Below are 23,419 nucleotides of genomic sequence, written 5' to 3' on the forward strand. Positions count from 1 at the left end.
TCTGGTCCTGATCACCCACATACTGTCACTTGTGAGTGCAGGGTTCAGTGTTCCCGTCCTGTTCACCGACATATTGTCACTCGTGAGTGCAGTGTTCAGTATTCCCGTCCTGTTCACCCACACACAGTCACTCGTGAGCGCAGTGTTCAGTGTTCTCGTCCTGTTCACCCACATACTGTCACTCGTGAGCGCAGTGTTCAGTGTTCTCGTCCTGTTCACCCACATACTGTCACTCGTGAGCGCAGTGTTCAGTGTTCCGTCCTGTTCACCCACATACTGTCACTCGTGAGCGCAGAGCTCAGTGATCTGGTCCTGTTCACCCACATACTGTCACTCGTGAGCGCAGTGTTCAGTGTTCTCGTCCTATTCACCCACATACTGTCACTCGTGAGTGCAGTGTTCAGTGTTCTCGTCCTGTTCACCCACATACTGTCACTGGTGAGCGCAGTGTTCAGTGATCTGGTCCTGTTCACCAACATACTGTCACTCGTGAACGCAGTGTTCAGTGTTCCCGTCCTGTGCACCCACATACTGTCACTCGTGAGCGCAGTGTTCAGTGTTCTCGTCCTGTTCACCCACATACTGTCACTCGTGAGCACAGTGTTCAGTGTTCTCGTCCTGTTCACCCACATACTGTCACTCGTGAGTGCAGTGTTCAGTATTCCCGTCCTGTTCACCCACATACTGTCACTCGTGAGCGCAGTGTTCAGTATTCCCGTCCTGTTCACCCACATACTGTCACACGTGAGCGCACTGCTGTGTTCTCGTCCTGTTCACCCACATACTGTCACTCGTGAGCGCAGTGTTCAGTATTCTCGTCCTGTTCACCCACATTCTGTCACACGTGAGTGCAGTGCTCAGTGTTCTCGTCCTGTTCAACGACATACTGTCACTCGTGAGTGCAGTGTTCAGTGTTCTCGTCCTGTTCACCCACATACTGTCACTCGTGAGTGCAGTGCTCAGTGATCTGGTCCTGTTCACCCACATACTGTCACTCGTGAGTGCAGTGCTCAGTGTGTTCGTCCTGTTCACCAACATACTGTCACTCGTGAGCGCAGTGTTCAGTGTTCTCGTCCTGTTCACCCACATCCTGTCACTCGTGAGTGCAGTGTTCAGTGTTCTCGTCCTGTTCACCGACATACTGTCACTCGTGAGCGCAGTGTTCAGTGTTCCCGTCCTGTTCACCCACATACTGTCACACGTGAGTGCAGTGTTCAGTGTTCTCGTCCATGTTCACCCACATACTGTCACTCGTGAGCGCAGTGTTCAGTGTTCCCGTCCTGTTCACCCACATACTGTCACACGTGAGTGCAGTGCTCAGTGTTCCCGTCCTGTTCACCCACATACTGTCACACGTGAGTGCAGTGTTCAGTGTTCTCGTCCATGTTCACCCACATACTGTCACTCGTGAGTGCAGTGTTCAGTGATCTGGTCCTGTTCACCCACATACTGTCACTCGTGAGCGCAGTGTTCAGTGTTCTCGTCCTGTTCACCCACATTCTGTCATTCGTGAGTGCAGTGCTCAGTGTTCTCGTCCTGTTCACCCACATTCTGTCACTCGTGAGCGTAGTGTTCAGTATTCCCGTCCTGTTCACCCACATACTGTCACTCGTGAGCGTAGTGTTCAGTATTCCCGTCCTGTTCACCCACATTCTGTCACTCGTGAGTGCAGTGCTCAGTGTTCTCGTCCTGTTCACCCACATACTGTCACTCGTGAGCGCAGTGTTCAGTGTTCTCGCCATGTTCACCCACATACTGTCACTCGTGAGCGCAGTGTTCAGTGTTCTCGTCCTGTTCACCCACATACTGTCACTCGTGAGCGCAGTGTTCAGTGTTCTCGTCCTGTTCACCCACATACTGTCACTCGTGAGCGCAGTGTTCAGTGTTCTCGTCCTGTTCACCCACATACTGTCACTCGTGAGTGCAGTGTTCAGTGTTTTCGTCCTGTTCACCCACATACTGTCACTCGTGAGCGCAGTGTTCAGTGTTCTCGTCGTTTTCACCCACATACTGTCACTCGTGAGCGCAGTGTTCAGTGTTCACGTCCTGTTCACCCACAAACTGTCACTCGTGAGCGCAGTGTTCAGTGTTCTCGCCATGTTCACCCACATACTGTCACTCGTGAGCGCAGTGTTCAGAGTTCTCGTCCTGTTCACCCACATACTGTCACTCGTGAGCGCAGTGTTCAGTGTTCTCGTCCTGTTCACCGACATACTGTCACTCGTAGCGCAGTGTTCAGTGTTCTCGCCCTATTCACCCACATACTGTCACTCGTGAGCGCAGTGTTCAGTGTTCCTGTCCTGTTCACCCACATACTGTCACTCGTGAGTGCAGTGTTCAGTGTTCACGTCCTGTTCACCCACAAACTGTCACTCGTGAGCGCAGTGTTCAGTGTTCTCGCCATGTTCACCCACATACTGTCACTCGTGAGCGCAGTGTTCAGTGTTCCTGTCCTGTTCACCCACATACTGTCACTCGAGAGCGCAGTGTTCAGTGATCTGGTCCTGTTCACCCACATACTGTCACTCGTGAGTGCAGTGTTCAGTGTTCCCGTCCTGTTCACCGACATACTGTCACTCGTGAGTGCAGTGTTCAGTGTTCCCATCCTGTTCACCCACATACTGTCACTCGTGAGCGCAGTGTTCATTGTTCTCGTCCTGTTCACCCACATACTGTCACTCGTGAGTGCAGTCTCAGTGTTCTCGTCCTGTTCAGCGACATACTGTCACTCGTGAGTGCAGTGTTCAGTGTTCTCGTCCTTTTCACCTACATACTGTCACTCGTGAGTGCAGTGTTCAGTGTTCTCGTCCTGTTCACCCACATACTGTCACTCGTGAGTGCAGTGTTCAGTGTTCTCGTCCTGTTCACCCACATACTGTCACACGTGAGTGCAGTGCTCAGTGTTCTCGTCCTGTTCACCGACATACTGTCACTCGTTAGCGCAGTGTTCAGTGATCTGGTCCTGTTCACCCACATACTGTCACTCGTGAGCGCAATGTTCAGTGTTCTCGTCCTGTTCACCCACATACTGTCACTCGTGAGCGCAGTGTTCAGTGTTTTCGTCCTGTTCACCCACATACTGTCACTCGTGAGTGCAGTGTTCAGTGTTCTCGTCCTTTTCACCCACATACTGTCACTCGTGAGTGCAGTGTTCAGTGTTCTCGTCCTGTTCACCCACATACTGTCACTCGTGAGCGCAGTGTTCAGTGTTCTCGTCCTGTTCACCCACATACTGTCACTCGTGAGCGCAGTGTTCAGTGTTCTCGTCCTGTTCACCCACATACTGTCACTCGTGAGCGCAGTGTTCAGTGTTCTCGTCCTGTTCACCCACATACTGTCACTCGTGAGCGCAGTGTTCAGTGTTCTCGTCCTGTTCACCCACATACTGTCACTCGTGAGCGCAGTGTTCAGTGTTCTCGTCCTGTTCACCCACATACTGTCACTCGTGAGCGCAGTGTTCAGTGTTCTCGTCCTGTTCACCCACATACTGTCACTCGTGAGCGCAGTGTTCAGTGTTCTCGTCCTGTTCACCGACATACTGTCACTCGTGAGCGCAGTGTTCAGTGTTCTCGTCCTGTTCACCGACATACTGTCACTCGTGAGCGCAGTGTTCAGTGTTCTCGTCCTGTTCACCCACATACTGTCACTCGTGAGCGCAGTGTTCAGTGTTCCCGTCCTGTTCACCGACATACTGTCACTCGTGAGCGCAGTGTTCAGTGTTCTCGTCCTGTTCACCCACATACTGTCACTCGTGAGCGCAGTGTTCAGTGTTCTCGTCCTGTTCACCCACATACTGTCACTCGTGAGTGCAGTGTTCAGTGTTCCCGTCCTGTTCACCGGCATACTGTCACTCGTGAGTGCAGTGTTCAGTGTTCCCGTCCTGTTCACCGACATACTGTCACTCGTGAGCGCAGTGTTCAGTGTTCTCGTCCTGTTCACCCACATATTGTCACTCGTGAGTGCAGTGTTCAGTGTTCTCGTCCTGTTCACCCACATACTGTCATTCGTGAGCGCAGTGTTCAGTGTTCTCGCCCTGTTCACCCACATACTCTCACTCGTGAGCGCAGTGTTCAGTGTTCCCGTCCTGTTCACCCACATACTGTCACTCGTGAGCGCAGTGGTCAGTGATCTGGTCCTGATCACCCACATACTGTCACTTGTGAGTGCAGGGTTCAGTGTTCCCGTCCTGTTCACCGACATATTGTCACTCGTGAGTGCAGTGTTCAGTATTCCCGTCCTGTTCACCCACACACAGTCACTCGTGAGCGCAGTGTTCAGTGTTCTCGTCCTGTTCACCCACATACTGTCACTCGTGAGCGCAGTGTTCAGTGTTCTCGTCCTGTTCACCCACATACTGTCACTCGTGAGCGCAGTGTTCAGTGTTCCGTCCTGTTCACCCACATACTGTCACTCGTGAGCGCAGAGCTCAGTGATCTGGTCCTGTTCACCCACATACTGTCACTCGTGAGCGCAGTGTTCAGTGTTCTCGTCCTATTCACCCACATACTGTCACTCGTGAGTGCAGTGTTCAGTGTTCTCGTCCTGTTCACCCACATACTGTCACTGGTGAGCGCAGTGTTCAGTGATCTGGTCCTGTTCACCAACATACTGTCACTCGTGAACGCAGTGTTCAGTGTTCCCGTCCTGTGCACCCACATACTGTCACTCGTGAGCGCAGTGTTCAGTGTTCTCGTCCTGTTCACCCACATACTGTCACTCGTGAGCACAGTGTTCAGTGTTCTCGTCCTGTTCACCCACATACTGTCACTCGTGAGTGCAGTGTTCAGTATTCCCGTCCTGTTCACCCACATACTGTCACTCGTGAGCGCAGTGTTCAGTATTCCCGTCCTGTTCACCCACATACTGTCACACGTGAGCGCACTGCTGTGTTCTCGTCCTGTTCACCCACATACTGTCACTCGTGAGCGCAGTGTTCAGTATTCTCGTCCTGTTCACCCACATTCTGTCACACGTGAGTGCAGTGCTCAGTGTTCTCGTCCTGTTCAACGACATACTGTCACTCGTGAGTGCAGTGTTCAGTGTTCTCGTCCTGTTCACCCACATACTGTCACTCGTGAGTGCAGTGCTCAGTGATCTGGTCCTGTTCACCCACATACTGTCACTCGTGAGTGCAGTGCTCAGTGTGTTCGTCCTGTTCACCAACATACTGTCACTCGTGAGCGCAGTGTTCAGTGTTCTCGTCCTGTTCACCCACATCCTGTCACTCGTGAGTGCAGTGTTCAGTGTTCTCGTCCTGTTCACCGACATACTGTCACTCGTGAGCGCAGTGTTCAGTGTTCTCGTCCTGTTCACCCACATTCTGTCACTCGTGAGCGCAGTGTTCAGTATTCCCATCCTGTTCACCCACATTCTGTCACTCGTGAGCGCAGTGTTCAGTGTTCCCGTCCTGTTCACCCACATACTGTCACTCGTGAGTGCAGTGCTCAGTGCTCTCGTCCTGTTCACCCACATACTGTCACTCGTGAGCGCAGTGTTCAGTGTTCTTGTCCTGTTCACCCACATACTGTCACTCGTGAGCGCAGTGTTCAGTGTTCTCGTCCTGTTCACCCACATACTGTCACTCGTGAGCGCAGTGTTCAGTGTTCTCGTCCTGTTCACCCACATACTGTCACTCGTGAGCGCAGTGTTCAGTGTTTTCGTCCTGTTCACCCACATACTGTCACTCGTGAGCGCAGTGTTCAGTGTTCTCGTCCGGTTCACCCACATACTGTCACTCGTGAGCGCAGTGTTCAGTGTTCTCGTCCTTTTCACCCACATACTGTCACTCGTGAGTGCAGTGTTGTGTTCTCGTCCTGTTCACCCACATACTGTCACTCGTGAGCGCAGTGTTCAGTGTTCTCGTCCTGTTCACCCACATACTGTCACTCGTGAGCGCAGTGTTCAGTGTTCTCGTCCTGTTCACCCACATACTGTCACTCGTGAGCGCAGTGTTCAGTGTTCTCGTCCTGTTCACCCACATACTGTCACTCGTGAGCGCAGTGTTCAGTGTTCCCGTCCTGTTCACCCACATACTGTCACTCGTGAGTGCAGTGCTCAGTGCTCTCGTCCTGTTCACCCACATATTGTCACTCGTGAGTGCAGTGTTCAGTATTCCCGTCCTGTTCACCCACACACTGTCACTCGTGAGCGCAGTGTTCAGTGTTCTCGTCCTGTTCACCCACATACTGTCACTCGTGAGCGCAGTGTTCAGTGTTCTCGTCCTGTTCACCCACATACTGTCACTCGTGAGCGCAGTGTTCAGTGTTCCGTCCTGTTCACCCACATACTGTCACTCGTGAGCGCAGAGCTCAGTGATCTGGTCCTGTTCACCCACATACTGTCACTCGTGAGCGCAGTGTTCAGTGTTCTCGTCCTATTCACCCACATACTGTCACTCGTGAGTGCAGTGTTCAGTGTTCTCGTCCTGTTCACCCACATACTGTCACTGGTGAGCGCAGTGTTCAGTGATCTGGTCCTGTTCACCAACATACTGTCACTCGTGAACGCAGTGTTCAGTGTTCCCGTCCTGTGCACCCACATACTGTCACTCGTGAGCGCAGTGTTCAGTGTTCTCGTCCTGTTCACCCACATACTGTCACTCGTGAGCACAGTGTTCAGTGTTCTCGTCCTGTTCACCCACATACTGTCACTCGTGAGTGCAGTGTTCAGTATTCCCGTCCTGTTCACCCACATACTGTCACTCGTGAGCGCAGTGTTCAGTATTCCCGTCCTGTTCACCCACATACTGTCACACGTGAGCGCACTGCTGTGTTCTCGTCCTGTTCACCCACATACTGTCACTCGTGAGCGCAGTGTTCAGTATTCTCGTCCTGTTCACCCACATTCTGTCACACGTGAGTGCAGTGCTCAGTGTTCTCGTCCTGTTCAACGACATACTGTCACTCGTGAGTGCAGTGTTCAGTGTTCTCGTCCTGTTCACCCACATACTGTCACTCGTGAGTGCAGTGCTCAGTGATCTGGTCCTGTTCACCCACATACTGTCACTCGTGAGTGCAGTGCTCAGTGTGTTCGTCCTGTTCACCAACATACTGTCACTCGTGAGCGCAGTGTTCAGTGTTCTCGTCCTGTTCACCCACATCCTGTCACTCGTGAGTGCAGTGTTCAGTGTTCTCGTCCTGTTCACCGACATACTGTCACTCGTGAGCGCAGTGTTCAGTGTTCTCGTCCTGTTCACCCACATTCTGTCACTCGTGAGCGCAGTGTTCAGTATTCCCATCCTGTTCACCCACATTCTGTCACTCGTGAGCGCAGTGTTCAGTGTTCCCGTCCTGTTCACCCACATACTGTCACTCGTGAGTGCAGTGCTCAGTGCTCTCGTCCTGTTCACCCACATACTGTCACTCGTGAGCGCAGTGTTCAGTGCTCTCGTCCTGTTCACCCACATACTGTCACTCGTGAGCGCAGTGTTCAGTGTTCTCGTCCTGTTCACCCACATACTGTCACTCGTGAGCGCAGTGTTCAGTGTTCTCGTCCTGTTCACCCACATACTGTCACTCGTGAGCGCAGTGTTCAGTGTTCTCGTCCTGTTCACCCACATACTGTCACTCGTGAGCGCAGTGTTCAGTGTTCTCGTCCGGTTCACCCACATACTGTCACTCGTGAGCGCAGTGTTCAGTGTTCTCGTCCTTTTCACCCACATACTGTCACTCGTGAGTGCAGTGTTGTGTTCTCGTCCTGTTCACCCACATACTGTCACTCGTGAGCGCAGTGTTCAGTGTTCCCATCCTGTTCACCCACATACTGTCACTCGTGAGTGCAGTGTTCAGTGTTCTCGTCCTGTTCACCCACATACTGTCACTCGTGAGTGCAGTGTTCAGTGATCTGGTCCTGTTCACCCACATACTGTCACTCGTGAGCGCAGTGTTCAGTGTTCCCGTCCTGTTCACCCACATACTGTCACTCGTGAGCGCAGTGTTCAGTGTTCCGTCCTGTTCACCCACATACTGTCACTCGAGAGCGCAGTGTTCAGTGATCTGGTCCTGTTCACCCACATACTGTCACTCGTGAGTGCAGTGTTCAGTGTTCTCGTCCTGTTCACCCACATACTGTCACACGTGAGTGCAGTGCTCAGTGTTCTCGTCCTGTTCACCGACATAGTGTCACTCGTGAGTGCAGTGTTCAGTGATCTGGTCCTGTTCACCCACATACTGTCACTCGTGAGCGCAGTGTTCAGTGTTCCCGTCCTGTTCACCCACATACTGTCACTCGTGAGTGCAGTGTTCAGTGTTCTCGTCCTGTTCACCCACATACTGTCACACGTGAGTGCAGTGCTCAGTGTTCTCGTCCTGTTCACCGACATAGTGTCACTCGTGAGTGCAGTGTTCAGTGATCTGGTCCTGTTCACCCACATACTGTCACTCGTGAGCGCAGTGTTCAGTGTTCCCGTCCTGTTCACCCACATGTCACTCGTGAGCGCAGTGTTCAGTGTTCTCGTCCTGTTCACACACATCCTGTCACTCGTGAGCGCAGTGTTCAGTGTTCTCGTCCTGTTCACCCACATACTGTCACACGTGAGTGCAGTGCTCAGTGTTCTCGTCCTGTTCAACGACATACTGTCACTCGTGAGTGCAGTGCTCAGTGTTCCCGTCCTGTTCACCCACATACTGTCACTCGTGAGCGCAGTGTTCAGTGTTCTCGTCCATGTTCACCCACATACTGTCACTCGTGAGCGCAGTGTTCAGTGTTCTCGTCCTGTTCACCCACATACTGACACTCGTGAGTGCAGTGTTCAGTTTCTCGTCCTGTTCACCCACATACTGTCACTCGTGAGCGCAGTGTTCAGTGTTCCCGTCCTGTTCACCCACATACTGTCACTCGTGAGTGCAGTGTTCAGTGTTCTCGTCCTGTTCACCCACATACTGTCACACGTGAGTGCAGTGCTCAGTGTTGTCGTCCTGTTCACCGACATAGTGTCACTCGTGAGTGCAATGTTCAGTGTTCTCGTCCTGTTCACCCACATACTGTCACTCGTGAGTGCAGTGTTCAGTGATCTGGTCCTGTTCACCCACATACTGTCACTCGTGAGCGCAGTGTTCAGTGTTCCCGTCCTGTTCACCCACATACTGTCACTCGTGAGTGCAGTGTTCAGTGATCTGGTCCTGTTCACCCACATACTGTCATTCGTGAGTGCAGTGTTCAGTGTTCTCGTCCTGTTCACCCACATACTTTCGTCACACGTGAGTGCAGTGTTCAGTGTTCTCGTCCTGTCGTGCACATACTGGTGTTCAGTGTTCTTGTCCTGCTCACCCACACAGTGTCGTCACACATGAGTACAGTGTGCACTACGTGTAGGATCCCACGTTCAGAGTTAGCTGCGACAAGCAGCCCGCCGCAGTCGCAGACGCCCCGCCCTGAGGCCTCCCTCAGGGCTGTGGCTGCAGTGTAGGCCGTTCTTGGAGGGGCAGAGGCCCTGCGACATCGGCACTGCTTCCCTTCCTGCTGGGACTGAGACCGAACGTGTGTGCATAATGCAGCACCCAGGATGAAGGCGCCGGCCTTGCTTGGAGCCAGCACTTTCGGGACCTGAGCACGGAGGCCCTGGGCACAGGGGCGCTGAGATGAAGTCAGTGGGGCGGCTCTCGGGAAGCAAAGGGGGCTCGGCCTTGGGCTGGATTACTGGGTCTGCGCGCTGTGTGCACAGCCTCAGGACCCAGTTGACACCTAGGGGTAGGGGGCGTGGCTGCAGCAGGTCCCCAAGTGGCCTTCTCCCCACACCCACTCAGCCCCGCCGGGGGTCTCACAGCTGCCCCTGGCGGAGACCCAGGCCCGGTTCTTGTCGCTGGAGGGGAAAACGCGCACTTGTATTTATGAATCAAGTACACAAACAGGTGTTGTCACCACTTTGCTACTCATCGTTTCCAAGCAATATTATATATAAAAGTCATTTTTATAACAATCAGGTTTGCTAGAAAACATTTTTTCCATGCACTGTGGGTTTCTGCACCATTGACACCTAGAGCCTGGTACATTAAATGTATCCTTTGTGCAGGCACGCCACAAAAAGGTTAAGCATTTTTGAGTTTTCTACTCACACGCACCCCAAAAGAAGCCCTACCTCTTCTCTATTATATGGGTTATTAACATTAAAAAACTAGAAAAATACACATTCATCTCACTTTCTGTAAAGTCCTTTTCCTCTGTTTTTATATGACCAAGATGTTGGCTTGGTTATGAATTCAAAAGTGCTCCCAAAGTTCTTGATGATGATTCATAGAGAAACCTGAAACACAGAGAGACAGAGTTAGCTACAGAAAAGTGACCAAACTGCACAAATTTACACTTCCACAAAGTAACTGTAAAATGTTTTGCAACGGAACAAGGAGAGAACTAAAGTAGCCGCTGTCCCTCACGTAAGTGGAGTAAGAGCCGTGTCACAGAGACTCAGGGCGACGTGGCGCCAGGACAGGGCCGCCGGCCGGGAGCCGCCCCGCCCCAGGACAGACGGACGGACAGAGCACCCTCACAGGGCCTGCACTCGCCCCAGGACAGACAGACAGAGCACCCTCACGGGGCCCGCGCTCGCCCCAAGACAGACAGAGAACCCTCACAGGGCCCGCGCTTGCCCCAGGACAGACAGACAGAGCACCCTCACGGGGCCCGCGCTCGCCCCAGAACAGAGTACCCTCACAGGCCCGCGCTCACCCCAGGACAGACAGACGGACAGAGCACCCTCACAGGGCCCGCGCTCGTCCCAGGACAGACAGACAGAGCACCCTCACAGGGCCCACGCTCGCCCCAGGACAGACGGACAGAGCACCCTCACAGGCCCGTGCTCGCCCCAGGACAGACAGACAGACAGAGTACCCTCACGGGCCCGTGCTCACCCCAGGACAGACGGACAGACAGAATACCCTCACGGGGCCGCACTCACCCCAGGACAGAGTACCCTTGTGGACCCGCGGTCACCCCAGGACAGACAGACAGACAGAGCACCCTCACGAGCCCACGCTCGCCCCAGGACAGACAGACAGAATACCCTCATGGGGCCCACGCTTGCCCCAGGACAGACAGACAGAGCACCCTCACGGGGCCCGACTTTGCCCCAGGACAGACAGACAGACAGTACCCTCGCGGGTCCGTGCTCACCCCAGGACAGATGGACAGACAGAGTACCCTTGTGGGCCCGCACTCACCCCAGGACAGACAGACAGAGCACCCTCGCAGGCCCATGCTTGCCGGTGCACTGCCTCCTTCTGGCACGAGGCCGTGCCCTGGCCCCAGGAGGACCTGCTCACGATGCAGACAGGCTCAGGGAGCGGTGCGGTCTGTGTGCCCCTCCCACAGCCATGGTCAGCGGCCCACTGAGCGCCGTAAACGAGGCCCGCTTCCCTGACAGCGCATGACACGCACCACGTCCTCAATCGCCCACGACCTGCACACCCCTCACTTCCCACCCCTGCACCTGTCCCCAGTGACGCTTGCTGGGGGCTCACAGATGCGAGGCAGCTTGTCAGCCCCTCCCCTTGCTTCTCCCTCCCCCAAGCTTCTTCAGAGGGTGTGGGCCAGCCAATCTCTGCATTCCTGCTGAGACAAGGTGCGATCCAGGCCCCACATGGCCTCTCAGCTTATTCCCTCTTCAGCCCGGAGCCGTCACAGGCACTCGGGCCTGCCCGAGTCCTGCCCTGTCTAGTATCAACACATGCTCAGGGTAACTGGACACTTTCTAGTAGCCACGTTCAGAGAGATCAAGAGAAATCAGGTGGCCCTTGAACAATGCAGGGGTTTGGGATGCCAACCCTTGGCGAAGTGGAAAATCTGGGTATAACTTAGCCCTCTGAGAACGTGGCTCCCCACATCCACAGATTCAGCCAGCCAGGACAGTGCAGTCCCAGAGCACTCACCACTGGACACACCTGCGCGCACGTGGACTCACAGATCAGGCCTGTGCCGTCCAACGGCCAACAGTGCAGGGTATCTAACTCCACGCACTGAAGGAAGTCGGCCTGGAGCCAACACACGGAGTCGCCGACGCAGCTCAGAGTCCCCTGCCCACAAGCAGCGGAGCCTGTGCCTTCCCACAGCGGGGCCACGTGTCCCAGTTTTCACGAGGGGCCACGTAGAGGCCAACACAGAAAAGTTTTTAAGATGTTTCTTTGTCTCAAAATTCAGAAATTCTGCTCAGACTTAGGTGTGATATTGTGGCGGAGCTCCGCCCTTGGCACAAGGTCACTGCTGTGTGTCATTACCACCGCCAACACCAGGCAACTCAGCACGCGACCACTGGTGGTCCCACTCAGCCACTAGTCAGCGCCGCGGTGGCTTGCCCACAGCAATCAACTGTCAGTGACCACCTGTGGGCGGTCCTGCTCAGCCACTGGCTGGCACCGCAGTGATTCCGTTAAGGGACCACCTGTCCGTGAGTGACCATTAGTACCAATTCAGCCAGCTGTTGATGGTGGCTGTCGGGTGGCAAGTGAGGTGAGCGGTGAGCCCCGGCCTTCTCCCTGGTGCCCCCGGCTCACTCCGCCTTGGGCCAGCAGGTTATCTGGGGCCCAGTGCTATTGCAGGGCTCCAGAGCCCTCACCAAGGCCGCCTGCTGGCCGTGGCCCAGACCTTAACGCAGTGGTGAGCCTCACCCCACGCCTGTGTCTGCACCTCAATGGTGGTGGTGGTCCACATGGACACAGTCTGCAGGAACTGCCCCCCCCGCCCCGTTTCTGCCCCCTGAGGAGTCCGTGTGTCAGTTGGGTCCCAGGAGCCTGGCTCTCTCGGGGATGAGGGCTGAGCAGGGTCTGGAGATGGCCTGGCCCTGAGGGAGCCACCAGCTGAGCCCTGCTCCTCAGCCAGGACTGCGACCTCAGAGAGTGACCTGTGTGTCCTGAGACCGTGCCCTTTCTTGTCAGAGCAGAAAAGAACATTCGTGTGGTGGAGATTTACAGGAACCTTGTTACCTGCCCATGACCCGACCTCAAGGACAAAGGATCTGACACCAAGAAGTCTGCCACAACCAACCACACCCCCCCTCACCTTTCCTAGAAAAGGGCTTTGCTGAAAGGTTGTGAGGAGTTTGGGATTTTTAAGGCATGAGCCACCCATCTCCTTGCGTGGCCCTGCAGTAATCCTTTCTCTGCTCTATACTCTGACATTTCAGTATTGCTTGGCCTCACTGTGTATTGGGAATGTGGACTTGTGTTAAGGTCATTTTTTCACCAGTCCCATCTAAAGTTTAGTTACAGAAACAACAACAAAAAAAGAATCTTTACAAGTGCATATATCTTTAGCCTGCCATGAAAATTCTCTCCCAACGGTGGTCACACGGCTGCCTCGCCTAGGACCCTCCTCCGCAGCGGTGTCTGTCCTGCTCCGCGTTGCCCTGCATGGAGGCCATTTGGACCCCCGAGGAGCTGAGGCTCTGGTTCATCAGCTGTGTTTCCAATGAAGGGCTTTTAGTTCGGGCAACAGCTGATCTTTTCTTTAAAGACTCCTATGGGTGTCTGGCTGGCCCAGTACTGCTGCCTCACCGATGGCTGCCTGCCTGTTTCTCTCACTGCCCCGCCACCGCACACGCGCTGTCACGTCCGTCTGCGCTCCGGGGACACCGCGGGGGTGGAGACAGCAGGTGGTGGGCTGCACGGAGCCCACGGAAACCGGGGCACAGCAGCACACAGGCGTCTGCTCCCAGGACACATGGGCGCCTCGGGCGTCCCTTCTGCCTGGCTCTCCCGGTAGGTGAGGCTCGGAAAGTGCAATGAGACAGCACCCGATGGGCCAGTCAACAAAACACTGACCCTCCTGCAGAGATGGCCGGTGTGTCTGCTCAGAAAACACTCATTTCCAATCAACACCCCACTGCCTTACATTCTAACTGGACCAAAGGGCTCCTAGAGCCTTGAAGGTAATGTCTCTATGCTGACAAAAATAAATAATATTTTAAAATATAGTCTTAAATCTTAATTGCATATCTTCCATTAGATTGATCTTTATGTTTCAGTTTTTAGGTTCTTCTTTTCCCTTAAACACTGGTTTTCCTACAGTCTGCTTCTTGAATATTTAAGAAGGAAGCCAGTATTTCAGTCTCTACCTATTTGCTTTTTTAGGATGTTTCCTCCTTAAAGGGAAGAATTCTTTCTTGCCATCTGTGTATCAGCTCAGCAGAGGAAACTGCATGTAGTTCTAGAAACAACGAATAAACAAAACATTACACTGTGTTGTTTAGTCACTGAGTTCAACTGATTCCAGACTTAACACTCATGATTCTTGTCAAGGGCGCAGTCATTAGCCCTCCAAATATTACATGCCTGTTTTTAAATTCTATGAATATTCTTTTCTTTTCCATAGAGTAAGTTCTGAACTTCCAGGGCCTTTTTTCTGTCAATATTAACTAGTAACACAATTCAAGTACTCACCTTGAACCCCTGTGCAAGTGCAAAAGTCCCTCAGAGCAGTTCATACCAAACTATTCCAAAAAACTCTCCTCACAGATGGTATTTCTAACAAAGAAATCTTGTAAGATGCTTGCATTTCTGAAGTTATGACTATGTCCTGCGACAATTACTTATCATTATCTGGTTTGTAATTCTGACAACCTTGTTGGATATTCACACTGCCCAGTTGTCGACAGCCATACCACCCTGAATGCGCCTGAGTCTGATCTCGGAAGCTAAGCAGGCTCGGGCCTGGTTAGTACTCGGATGGGAGATCAGCTGGGAATAGTGGGTGCTGTAGGCTTTTTGCCTCCCTCTCCTGGCTTCCCAGGCTGCTCAGTGGTAAAGAATCTGTCTGCCAATGCAAGAGAGATGGGTTTGAACCCTGGGTCAGCAAAATCCCCTGGAGAAGGAAACGGCAACCCACTCCAGTATTCTTACCCGGGAAATCCCACGGACAGAGGCGCCTGCTGGGCTACAGTCCACAGGGTCACAAAGGAGTCAGACACAAGTTAGCAACTAAATGGCGGCAGTGTTTTCAGAAACACACACACTCCTCAGTTTCCTCCAGATCAGAAGCTCACCTTCCTCTTCTCCACAGACGCAGAAATAAAACAGGTTAATAAAACCTAGAGTCTGCTGGTTTCTCCCTCCAAGATCCTTCTTAAACTTCACAGGAAACAGTCAACAGTCTCCAGCATAAAGCATGTAGCTGAACGCGTGTGCTTGGCTCATGACCAACGACGCTGAAGCCCCCCCCCGGCCAGTGCCCGGCTGCTGTCACCAAGCCATGGTGCCAAGCGGGTCAGCAGGGCCACTGGAGGGCTGCCCACAAGGCCCCGCCTTTGCCGGAAGGCCGGACAGAATAGCAGAGGCGGCGCTGCGGGCCCCAGCCCTCCACAGCGGCTGCTGACCCGCTGGGCTCACGGACGCAGCAAGGCTTGCTTGGCTTGGCAGCTCACAGCACCGCCGTGTGCACGAGGCCCCTGAGCTCCCAGGGACTAAGTGGGCAGCGGCCCCCCAGGAGGCCTCAGGACCGCTCCCTCCCGGGGCTGAGGGTCAGCCTCAGGCTGTGAGTCCTCCCCAGTGGGAGCACGGCGCTCACACTTCAGAGTTCACTACAACCCTCACCAGCCCCCACCCATATACCAACACCTGACAGGAACTTGACCTGGCGCTCAGGCTGTCCTGTCACTGGGGTTTCTGCCTCCAGACTAAAACACCACTAACACTGAATATGCTCACCAAAGGAGGCTGGGGAGCCATCTTAATACCTAACAAAATGGATTCTATGGAGAAAAGCATTGCTAGAGAAACAGATGGACCTCTCATAGAAGTAAAAGGGTCAATTCATCAAGAAGATATAGTAGTTCTAAATTCATATGCTCCTAATAGCAGGATAACAAAATATATAAAGCAAAACCCCTCTATCAAAAACAGACAGACAGATCCAGCATCAGTAAAGACAGAGATGAACTCACCACCATCAACCAACAGGATATAACTGCCATTTAGACATGCCTTCACCCAACAACAGTAAAACACACGTTCTTCTCAAGTGCATATGGAACATTCACCAAGACAGATCACACATTAGGTCATAAAACACAGCTTAATAAAGTTAAAAGAATAAAAATCCATACAGTGTCTTCTCTCAGATAACACGGAATTAAACTAGAGATCAACAATAGAAAAATAGCTGGAAAATTGAAAGATTAAATAATACACTTCTAAAGAACACATAGGGCAAAGAAGAAATTTCAAGAGAAATTTAAAAATATTTTTAACTAAGTGAAAATGTAACATAGAAATTTTTGGGAAAAAAAAAAAATTTGTGCCATGCAGCAAAAGTAATGCTTAATGCTAATAATGATTTATAGCACTGACTGAATATATTAGAAAAGAAAGAACATCCAAAATCAGTAATTAGGCTTCTACCTTAGGAAGCCAGGAAAAAAAGACCAAATTAAATCCAAAGTAGGCAAAAGAAAAGAAATAATAAAAATTAGGACAGAAAGCAAAAAAATTTTAAAAAAGAAATCAATAGAGGACATCAAAGAAACTAAAATCTGGTTCTTTGGAAGCTCAATACAATCAATAACCCTCTTTGTTATTGTTTAGTGGCTAAGCTATGTCTGACTCTTTTGTGACCCCATGGTCTGAAGCCCACCAGGCTCCTCTGTCCATGGGATTTCCCAGGCAAGAATACTGGAGTAGGTGGCCATTCCCTTCCCCAGGGGACCTTCCCCACCCAGGATGGAACCCAGGTCTCCTGCTTGGCAGAAAGATTTTTTACCACTGAGCCACCCGGAAAGCCCAACAAGCCTCTAGTCAGGCTGGGAAAAAAAAAAAGAGGACACAAATTACTAATGTCAGAAATGAAAGAGGGGACATCACTACAGATCCCATGGACATTATAAAAGATAATTAAGGAATACTATGCCCACAAAGTTGACAGAATAGATGAGATGGACCAAATTCCTGAAAGGCACAGTCTGCCAAAACCATTTCAAGAAGAAACAGACAATCTGAACAGAAAGTAAAAGTGAAAGTCACTCAGTCGTGTCCGACTCTTTGCTTGACTCTTTGCTACAGTCCATGGAATTCTCCAGGCCAGAATACTCGAGCGGGTAGACATTCCCTTCTCCAGGGATCTTCTCAGCCCAGGGATTGAACCCAGGGCTCCCACATTGCAGGTAGATTCTTTACCAGCTGAGTCATCAGGGAAACCCAAGAATACTGGAGTGGGTAGCCAATCCCTTCTCCAGTGGACCTTCCTGATCCAGGAATCAGACCAGGGTCTTAAAAAATTGAATAAATAATTAATAACCTTCCAAAGCATCAGACCCAGATGGATTCACTGATGAATTAATTTTACCAAATGTGTGAGGAAGAATTTTACCAATTATTTACAGTCTCTTTCAGAAGAAAGAAGGAAAGGAATACTTTCTAACTCATTCTATGAGGCTAGCATTTCCCTAGTAGCAAAGCCAGACAAAGACAAGGAAAGATAACTACAAAATAATCTCTCTCATGAGCATAGATGCAAAAAGTGAAAGTTGCTCAGTCGTATCCAACTCTTTGCAACCCCATGAACTATACAGTCCATGGAATTTTCCAGGCCAGAATACTGGAATGGGTAGCCTTTCCCTTCTCCAGGGGATCATCCCAACTCAGGGATCAAACCCAGGTCTCCGGCATTGTAGGTGGATTCTTTACCAGATGAGCCACAGGGAAGCCCAAGAATACTGGAGTGGGTAGCCTATCCCTTCTCCAGGGGATCTTCCCGACCCAGGACTCGAACTGGGGTCTCCTGCATTGCAGGCAGATTCTTTACCAACTGAGCTATCAGGGAAACCCCACAGATGCAAAAACACTCAGTAAAACATAAACTCAATAGTATATTAAAAAATTATGTACCATGACCAACTGGGATTTATCCCAGGTATGCAAAGCTGGTTTAGTATCTGGAAATCAACTACTGTAACTGTCACATCAACAGGCTCAAGAAGAAAAATGATATGATCTTGTAAGTAGATACAGAAAAGATCCAACACCCACTATGATGAGAACTATTTGTAAATTGGGAACAGACGGGATCATCCTCAACTTGATAAAGAATGTCTACAGCTAACATTGTGCTTAATGATGAGAAACAGGAAGCTTTCCCACTAAGACCTTGAATAAGACAAGTAGGTCCTTTCACCACTCCCTTTCAATACTGTAGTGGAAGCCCAAGCTAATGCCGTAAGGTAGGAAAAGTAAAGAAAGGTCTACAGATTGGCAAGAAGAAGAAAAGACTATCTTTGTTAAGAGTTAGCAATTTAGGATTTTGAAAGCCTTTCTTCTAACGAGAAAGTAGACCTGGAAAGTGGCTTATCTCCCAGGCTTATATAAAGCTAGTTACCTGGTTCAGAGCCCTGTAACCCTAACCATGTGGTGTTCAGAGTACAGCAGGCAAGCGCTGCTTCTGCGGCTGGTCTGAGAGTCAGACACAGCTCAGAAAAGGGTCTACAGGAGCCTGCATAGCATGTCAGAGACAGTGCCTAGCGACAGAGACACCTGGGAAACACAGAGCAACGAGCACGCTCTTAGACAGTGGGCCATGTGGCAGCAACGGGCCATCCAGACCGTGGAAAACAATGCACATTTCTTCAGTCTCTGGAGGGGTCTTTCCCATTCCCAACATGCATACTTGTAAGCAGGTAATTATAGACTATGAATATCCATGGTTTCTTAAATACAGCAAACCACCAAATATAATCTGCTTAGGTTTAAAACCATAAAGTGAGTTTGTATGCCCTTACTTTTCTAGGGCAGAATCTCACAAATAACAGTTTTGTTTTTGTTTTTAAAGACAGAATGGGGAAGCAATTAAAACAAGCTCAAGGGATCTTGCCAACAGAAACATTTCTGTCCCTTCAATCCCAGTTCTCTACCTGGCTGCAACTAGCAGAAATGAAAGCGAGATCTAATACATGTTAAGGGATACCTAGTAAGAGTTCATATAATCACAGTTGGTGTATATCTAATGCTTTACCTTTCCAAGCTATCCTCCTCCAAAGTAATTTCCATGAATGCCTTTAGTTTTCTGTCAATAGTAGCTGCAACATCCTTCACTTTTGAACTCTTATGTTTACCTGTTAAACACAGAAAAATATTGAACACAACCAATCAAAAAGCACACGTACTTTTTCAATACAGGTACAATTTTAGTTAAGACAAAATCCTATCCTCGCCTAAGTTAGTGCATCACTGACCAATGGAACAGAAATAATTCCTCTAAAGGGATGTTAGAAGATCCAGTGAGGGGTTACAAAAACACTTCCTCACATCTGAGGTATTTCCCAAAGGCATGATCCCCATCAGACCTGATCATCAGCACCTTCAACAGCAATGAAACTAACACATTTCAGAATCATCATCTGCTTGGCAAATGTTTAAGCACCTATTAAGTACTAGGTGCTCATTCACTTGTCAACCGCCATCCTCACACCCTCCACATGGAGAACATCCCTCACCTTGCTGATTGGCCCCCAGGAGACACGCCCTCAGGCAAGTCTTTCCAGATGCCCGGCTGGGGTCACACTAGCTACAAATTCCTGTCACAAATCTGCAGCCATACTATGCATTCATGCTTATGGGGATAACTTGTTTTGTCAGGAGTCCCCTAGGCATAATACCTTAGAAAATAATTTCAACGTTAGTTCAGTTGCTCAGTCGTGTCCGACTCTTTGTGACACCATGAACCGAAGCACACCAGGCCTCCCTGTCCATCAACAACTCCCTGAGTACACCCAAACCCATGTCCATCGAGTCGGTGATGCCATCCAACCATCTCATCCTCTGTCGTCCCCTTCTCCTCCTGCTCTCAATCCCTCCCAGCATCAGGGTCTTTTCCAATGAGTCAGCTCTTCACATCAGGTGGCCAAAGTATTGGAGTTTCAGCTTTAGCATCAGTCCTTCCAATGAACACCCAGGACTGATCTCCTTTAGGATGGACTGGCTGGATCTCCTTGCAGTCCAAGGGACTCTCAAGAGTCTTCTCCAACACCACAGTTCAAAAGCATCAATTCTTCTGCGCTCAGCTTTCTTTAAAGTCCAACTCTCACATCCATGCATGACTACTGGAAAAACCATAGCTTTGACTACACGGACCTTTGTTGGCAAAGTAATGTCTCTGCTTTTTAATATGTTCTCTAGGTTGGTCATAACTTTTCTTCCAAGGTGTAAGTGTCTTTTAATTTCATGGCTGCAATCACCATCTGCAGTGATTCTGGAGCCCCCAAAAATAAAGACAGCCACTGTTTCCACTGTTTCCCCATCTATTTGCCATGAAGTGAGAGGACTGCATGCCATGATCTTAGTTTTCTGAATGTTGAGCTTTAAGCCAACTTTTTCACTCTCCTCTTTCACTTTCATCAAGAGGCTCTTTAGTTCTTCTTCACTTTCTGCCATAAGGATGGTGCCATCTGCATATCTGAAGTTATTGATATTTCTCCCAGCTATCTTGATTCCAGCTTGTGCTTCCTCTAGCCCAGCGTTTCTCACAATGTACTGTGCATATAAGTTAAATAGGCAGGGTGACAATATACAGCCTTGACGTACTCCTTTTCCTATTTGGAACCAGTCTGTTGTTCCATGTCCAGTTCTAACTGTTGCTTCCTGACCTGCATACAGGTTTCTCAAGAGTCAGGTCAGGTGGTCTGGTAAAACTTGTCAAAAAATGTAGAAACACAACAGTAGTCACTGCAAGGTTATTACTGTTATTTTACACTTTGCTAAGTATCTCAGAGGCATCTCTGATTATTTTTCCAATACTATTTCAGCTGGCTGGGATACTCAGAACACACACAGTTAAAACTAAGCAAACCACAGATACGCTAAATATTAATGCCAAAACACAGTATCATTGGCAAAATGATTCTGATTTTTAAACATACATGACAAAGGCAATAAATGACAAATGAATAGAAATTCGGCGCAGAGGAGACACCATGGGTCCCGGGAAGAGTGGACAGGAGCTGAGCTAGGAAGCCTCTGAGGTCCATGCTGGCACAGGGCAGCCACACAGCAGACCCCCAGGCAGACAACGCGTGTGGAATGTGGGAGCTGGGAGAGGGCGCCTCGAGAGCCTGACTGGCAGGGTACTCATTCCCAAACATCCCAAAACGGATCTATGTAAGAGACACGCAGCAGCATCCCAAACAACACAAGAGGAAACTTAACCAACCTTTATTAATAACCAAGATAATGTGCAAAACAGCTGTGAGACAAACGATGCCTTCAATATCCTCAGAAATGACACATGCCTTCAATTCATCTAAAAATGACCTGCAAAAAAGTAAAAAACAACTGCAGTTACTCAATAATGTATCTTAATACTTTATAGAAAAACAAATAATAGCCAAGATTCATCAACCACCATGAATTCCAGTTTTCAGGGAATGGGAAATACCACGTTTCAGTAACATGGGAAATTGATTAAACTCTCCCCACACTCTTCACTGTAAGCATGCCAAATCATACAGGTGAGACAACAAAATCAGATGATGCTGCTAGAAAGAGAACAGGGATGTTCTGGTCAGTGATGAAGCCCTCTGCATACTCATAATATCACAGAAAAGATTTAATGTGCTATTGAAAGATAGTTCACAGCTGTTGAAATGATGCTTTTGAACTCTGCAGCAAACATATCTACTACTGAAGTTCCACAGGTATCAGACATCTGCAGGACTCTCCCTCCCGTGGCGTGTCAGTGTTGCCTGTACCACAAGACACCCTGGAATCAGGTCGGGTGATACATGCGTGGAGAAATGAGCGTGTGCCTAATGAGAACCACACGAAGCTTAACCAAGTATCCACTGTCAGAGGCACTGCAGTGCACAGTAACCCTTTAAATGTGTCCCTCTAAATGAACTGGAGTTACAATAAGCATAACCAGAGACTATCTGGATGAACGCATCTCTCAGAAAGTTACAGTTTCTCTTTGTATAAGTATAATGCTAATATCTGAGAGTAAAAGGAAGAGAGCTAAAGCTACTGAGAGCTTACAGCCACAGGAGTAAGAAGACAGCAAAGAGAAAAGGATTACCTGACCACATTCGGAGATTTTATTATTATTCCTATTAGACACCTTGAAAATGGTGGAAGGGCTGAAAGACCCTCTGGTGGGGTAAGCTCTTCCATATCAGAAACCTAAAAAAAGTCAAGTTAGTAACACGAGTTAAGACTGAGACTGGGCTAATCGCTCATTTTATACTTCTCTGAACTTTCTTCCAAACTTGTGAAAGGCCTTCCAGAAGCTCAAAATAATGATTTCTGTTAACTTTTGCAAGGCCTACCATTATTATGATTCATCCATTAGTGTACACAGTGGGGTCAATCAATTGGACAGAAGAAAAAAGACACATGTCACTTGATAAGCCCTCTGTCAAACACCCTTTGATTATCTTCTTTTATCAACAATGTATTTCTACACTAAGCAAATTTAACTGTTATTCTTATTAGTTGAGTTTCTCAACTCAAACTTTTCCTGTAAAGCAGTAAAATAGTAAATATTAAATAGTAAACATTTTCAACTTTGTGGGCAAAATGATCTCAGCCACAACTACTCAATTCTACTGTTAAGGCACAAAGCAGCCAGAGGAAAAAAATGTGAATAAATGGGCCACAGTGGCCCGCCAGCCACTGACGGACTCACAGTCGTCAGCTATGTAACGCACAGGCCTGAGTAACTTCCAGGTTTTAGGCTGTGTATAGGCCAGGAATCACACTCCTAAACCAAAATGATCTCCCTTCAAGCTTTCAGGAGGGCCTGAAATTCTATTAATGTCTTATAATTTTATCAACTTCTTTTACATTTGTGATTTCATAATACAAAATTGGTACAAACTTTATGTCTGCATTTGTGTATTTCAGTGATATTTACTGCCAGATCTCACCTTTCCCAACTGAGAGGAAACGTCGCTGCTCGCTGCCCTCGCACACTGGCCTCAGGCTCCTGCCAAACCCCACGCTCCTGATTGTGGCCTGAGTTACATCCTGATTACGTCAGCCTTGAGCCAAGCAGACTAATCATACGAAACAAGCGCCTGCCAGGCAACGGCCAGTCCTTCATGGACTAGGAGCAAACTACCTGTCTAAACTGATACTACAGGTTCAAACTTCCTGTGCTTAAAAGAGAAAGTAAGGTTTCTGTATCACACAGCGGTCAGAGGCGTGAGCTACTCCAGAAACAGCGCAAGGGCACTCACACATCCTGCTCACCGCTGCGCACAGCCGCTTCCGCCTGCCAGGAGAGGGCAGCTTAAGAAACGGATCAACTCACGGAAATCTCTAACACACGGCAAAAACAAGGAAGGACCAGCGTGATTTTAATAAAGACTGACAATGTCCTTCGCACGTTCTGCCCCCCATGGTCACATGACTGAACACAAACCAGCCACGGAACCGTGAGGTGCAGCTATGGGAGAGGCAGACCTCCCGTGGTACCTGAGCCCTGAAAAATACCTAGAAAAAGGCAAAAATGTGCT

General features: G+C 49.8%; 1 protein-coding gene and 1 pseudogene across 4 annotated transcripts in view; one reads left to right on the forward strand and one right to left on the reverse strand.

Moving 5' to 3' along the window:
- Positions 1-9,849: 9,849 nt before the first annotated feature.
- Positions 9,850-23,419, reverse strand: part of NCAPG2 (non-SMC condensin II complex subunit G2) — a 69,566-nt gene continuing 55,996 nt past the window's right edge. For all 4 annotated transcript variants that reach the window (XM_065939629.1, XM_065939628.1, XM_065939630.1 and 1 more), the window contains 4 exons: positions 21,979-22,082; positions 21,118-21,218; positions 18,925-19,024; positions 9,850-10,240 (listed from right to left, as the gene is read on the reverse strand). In XM_065939629.1, the coding sequence (XP_065795701.1) occupies positions 10,189-10,240; positions 18,925-19,024; positions 21,118-21,218; positions 21,979-22,082 (357 nt within the window). In that variant the 3' untranslated portion in view covers positions 9,850-10,188. The remainder of the gene's footprint in view (positions 10,241-18,924; positions 19,025-21,117; positions 21,219-21,978; positions 22,083-23,419) is intronic.
- On the forward strand, positions 14,574-14,688 carry LOC136171319 (5S ribosomal RNA; annotated as a pseudogene).

Source organism: Muntiacus reevesi, chromosome 6 (assembly GCF_963930625.1).
Source record: "Muntiacus reevesi chromosome 6, mMunRee1.1, whole genome shotgun sequence".
Lineage (NCBI taxonomy): Eukaryota > Metazoa > Chordata > Mammalia > Artiodactyla > Cervidae > Muntiacus > Muntiacus reevesi.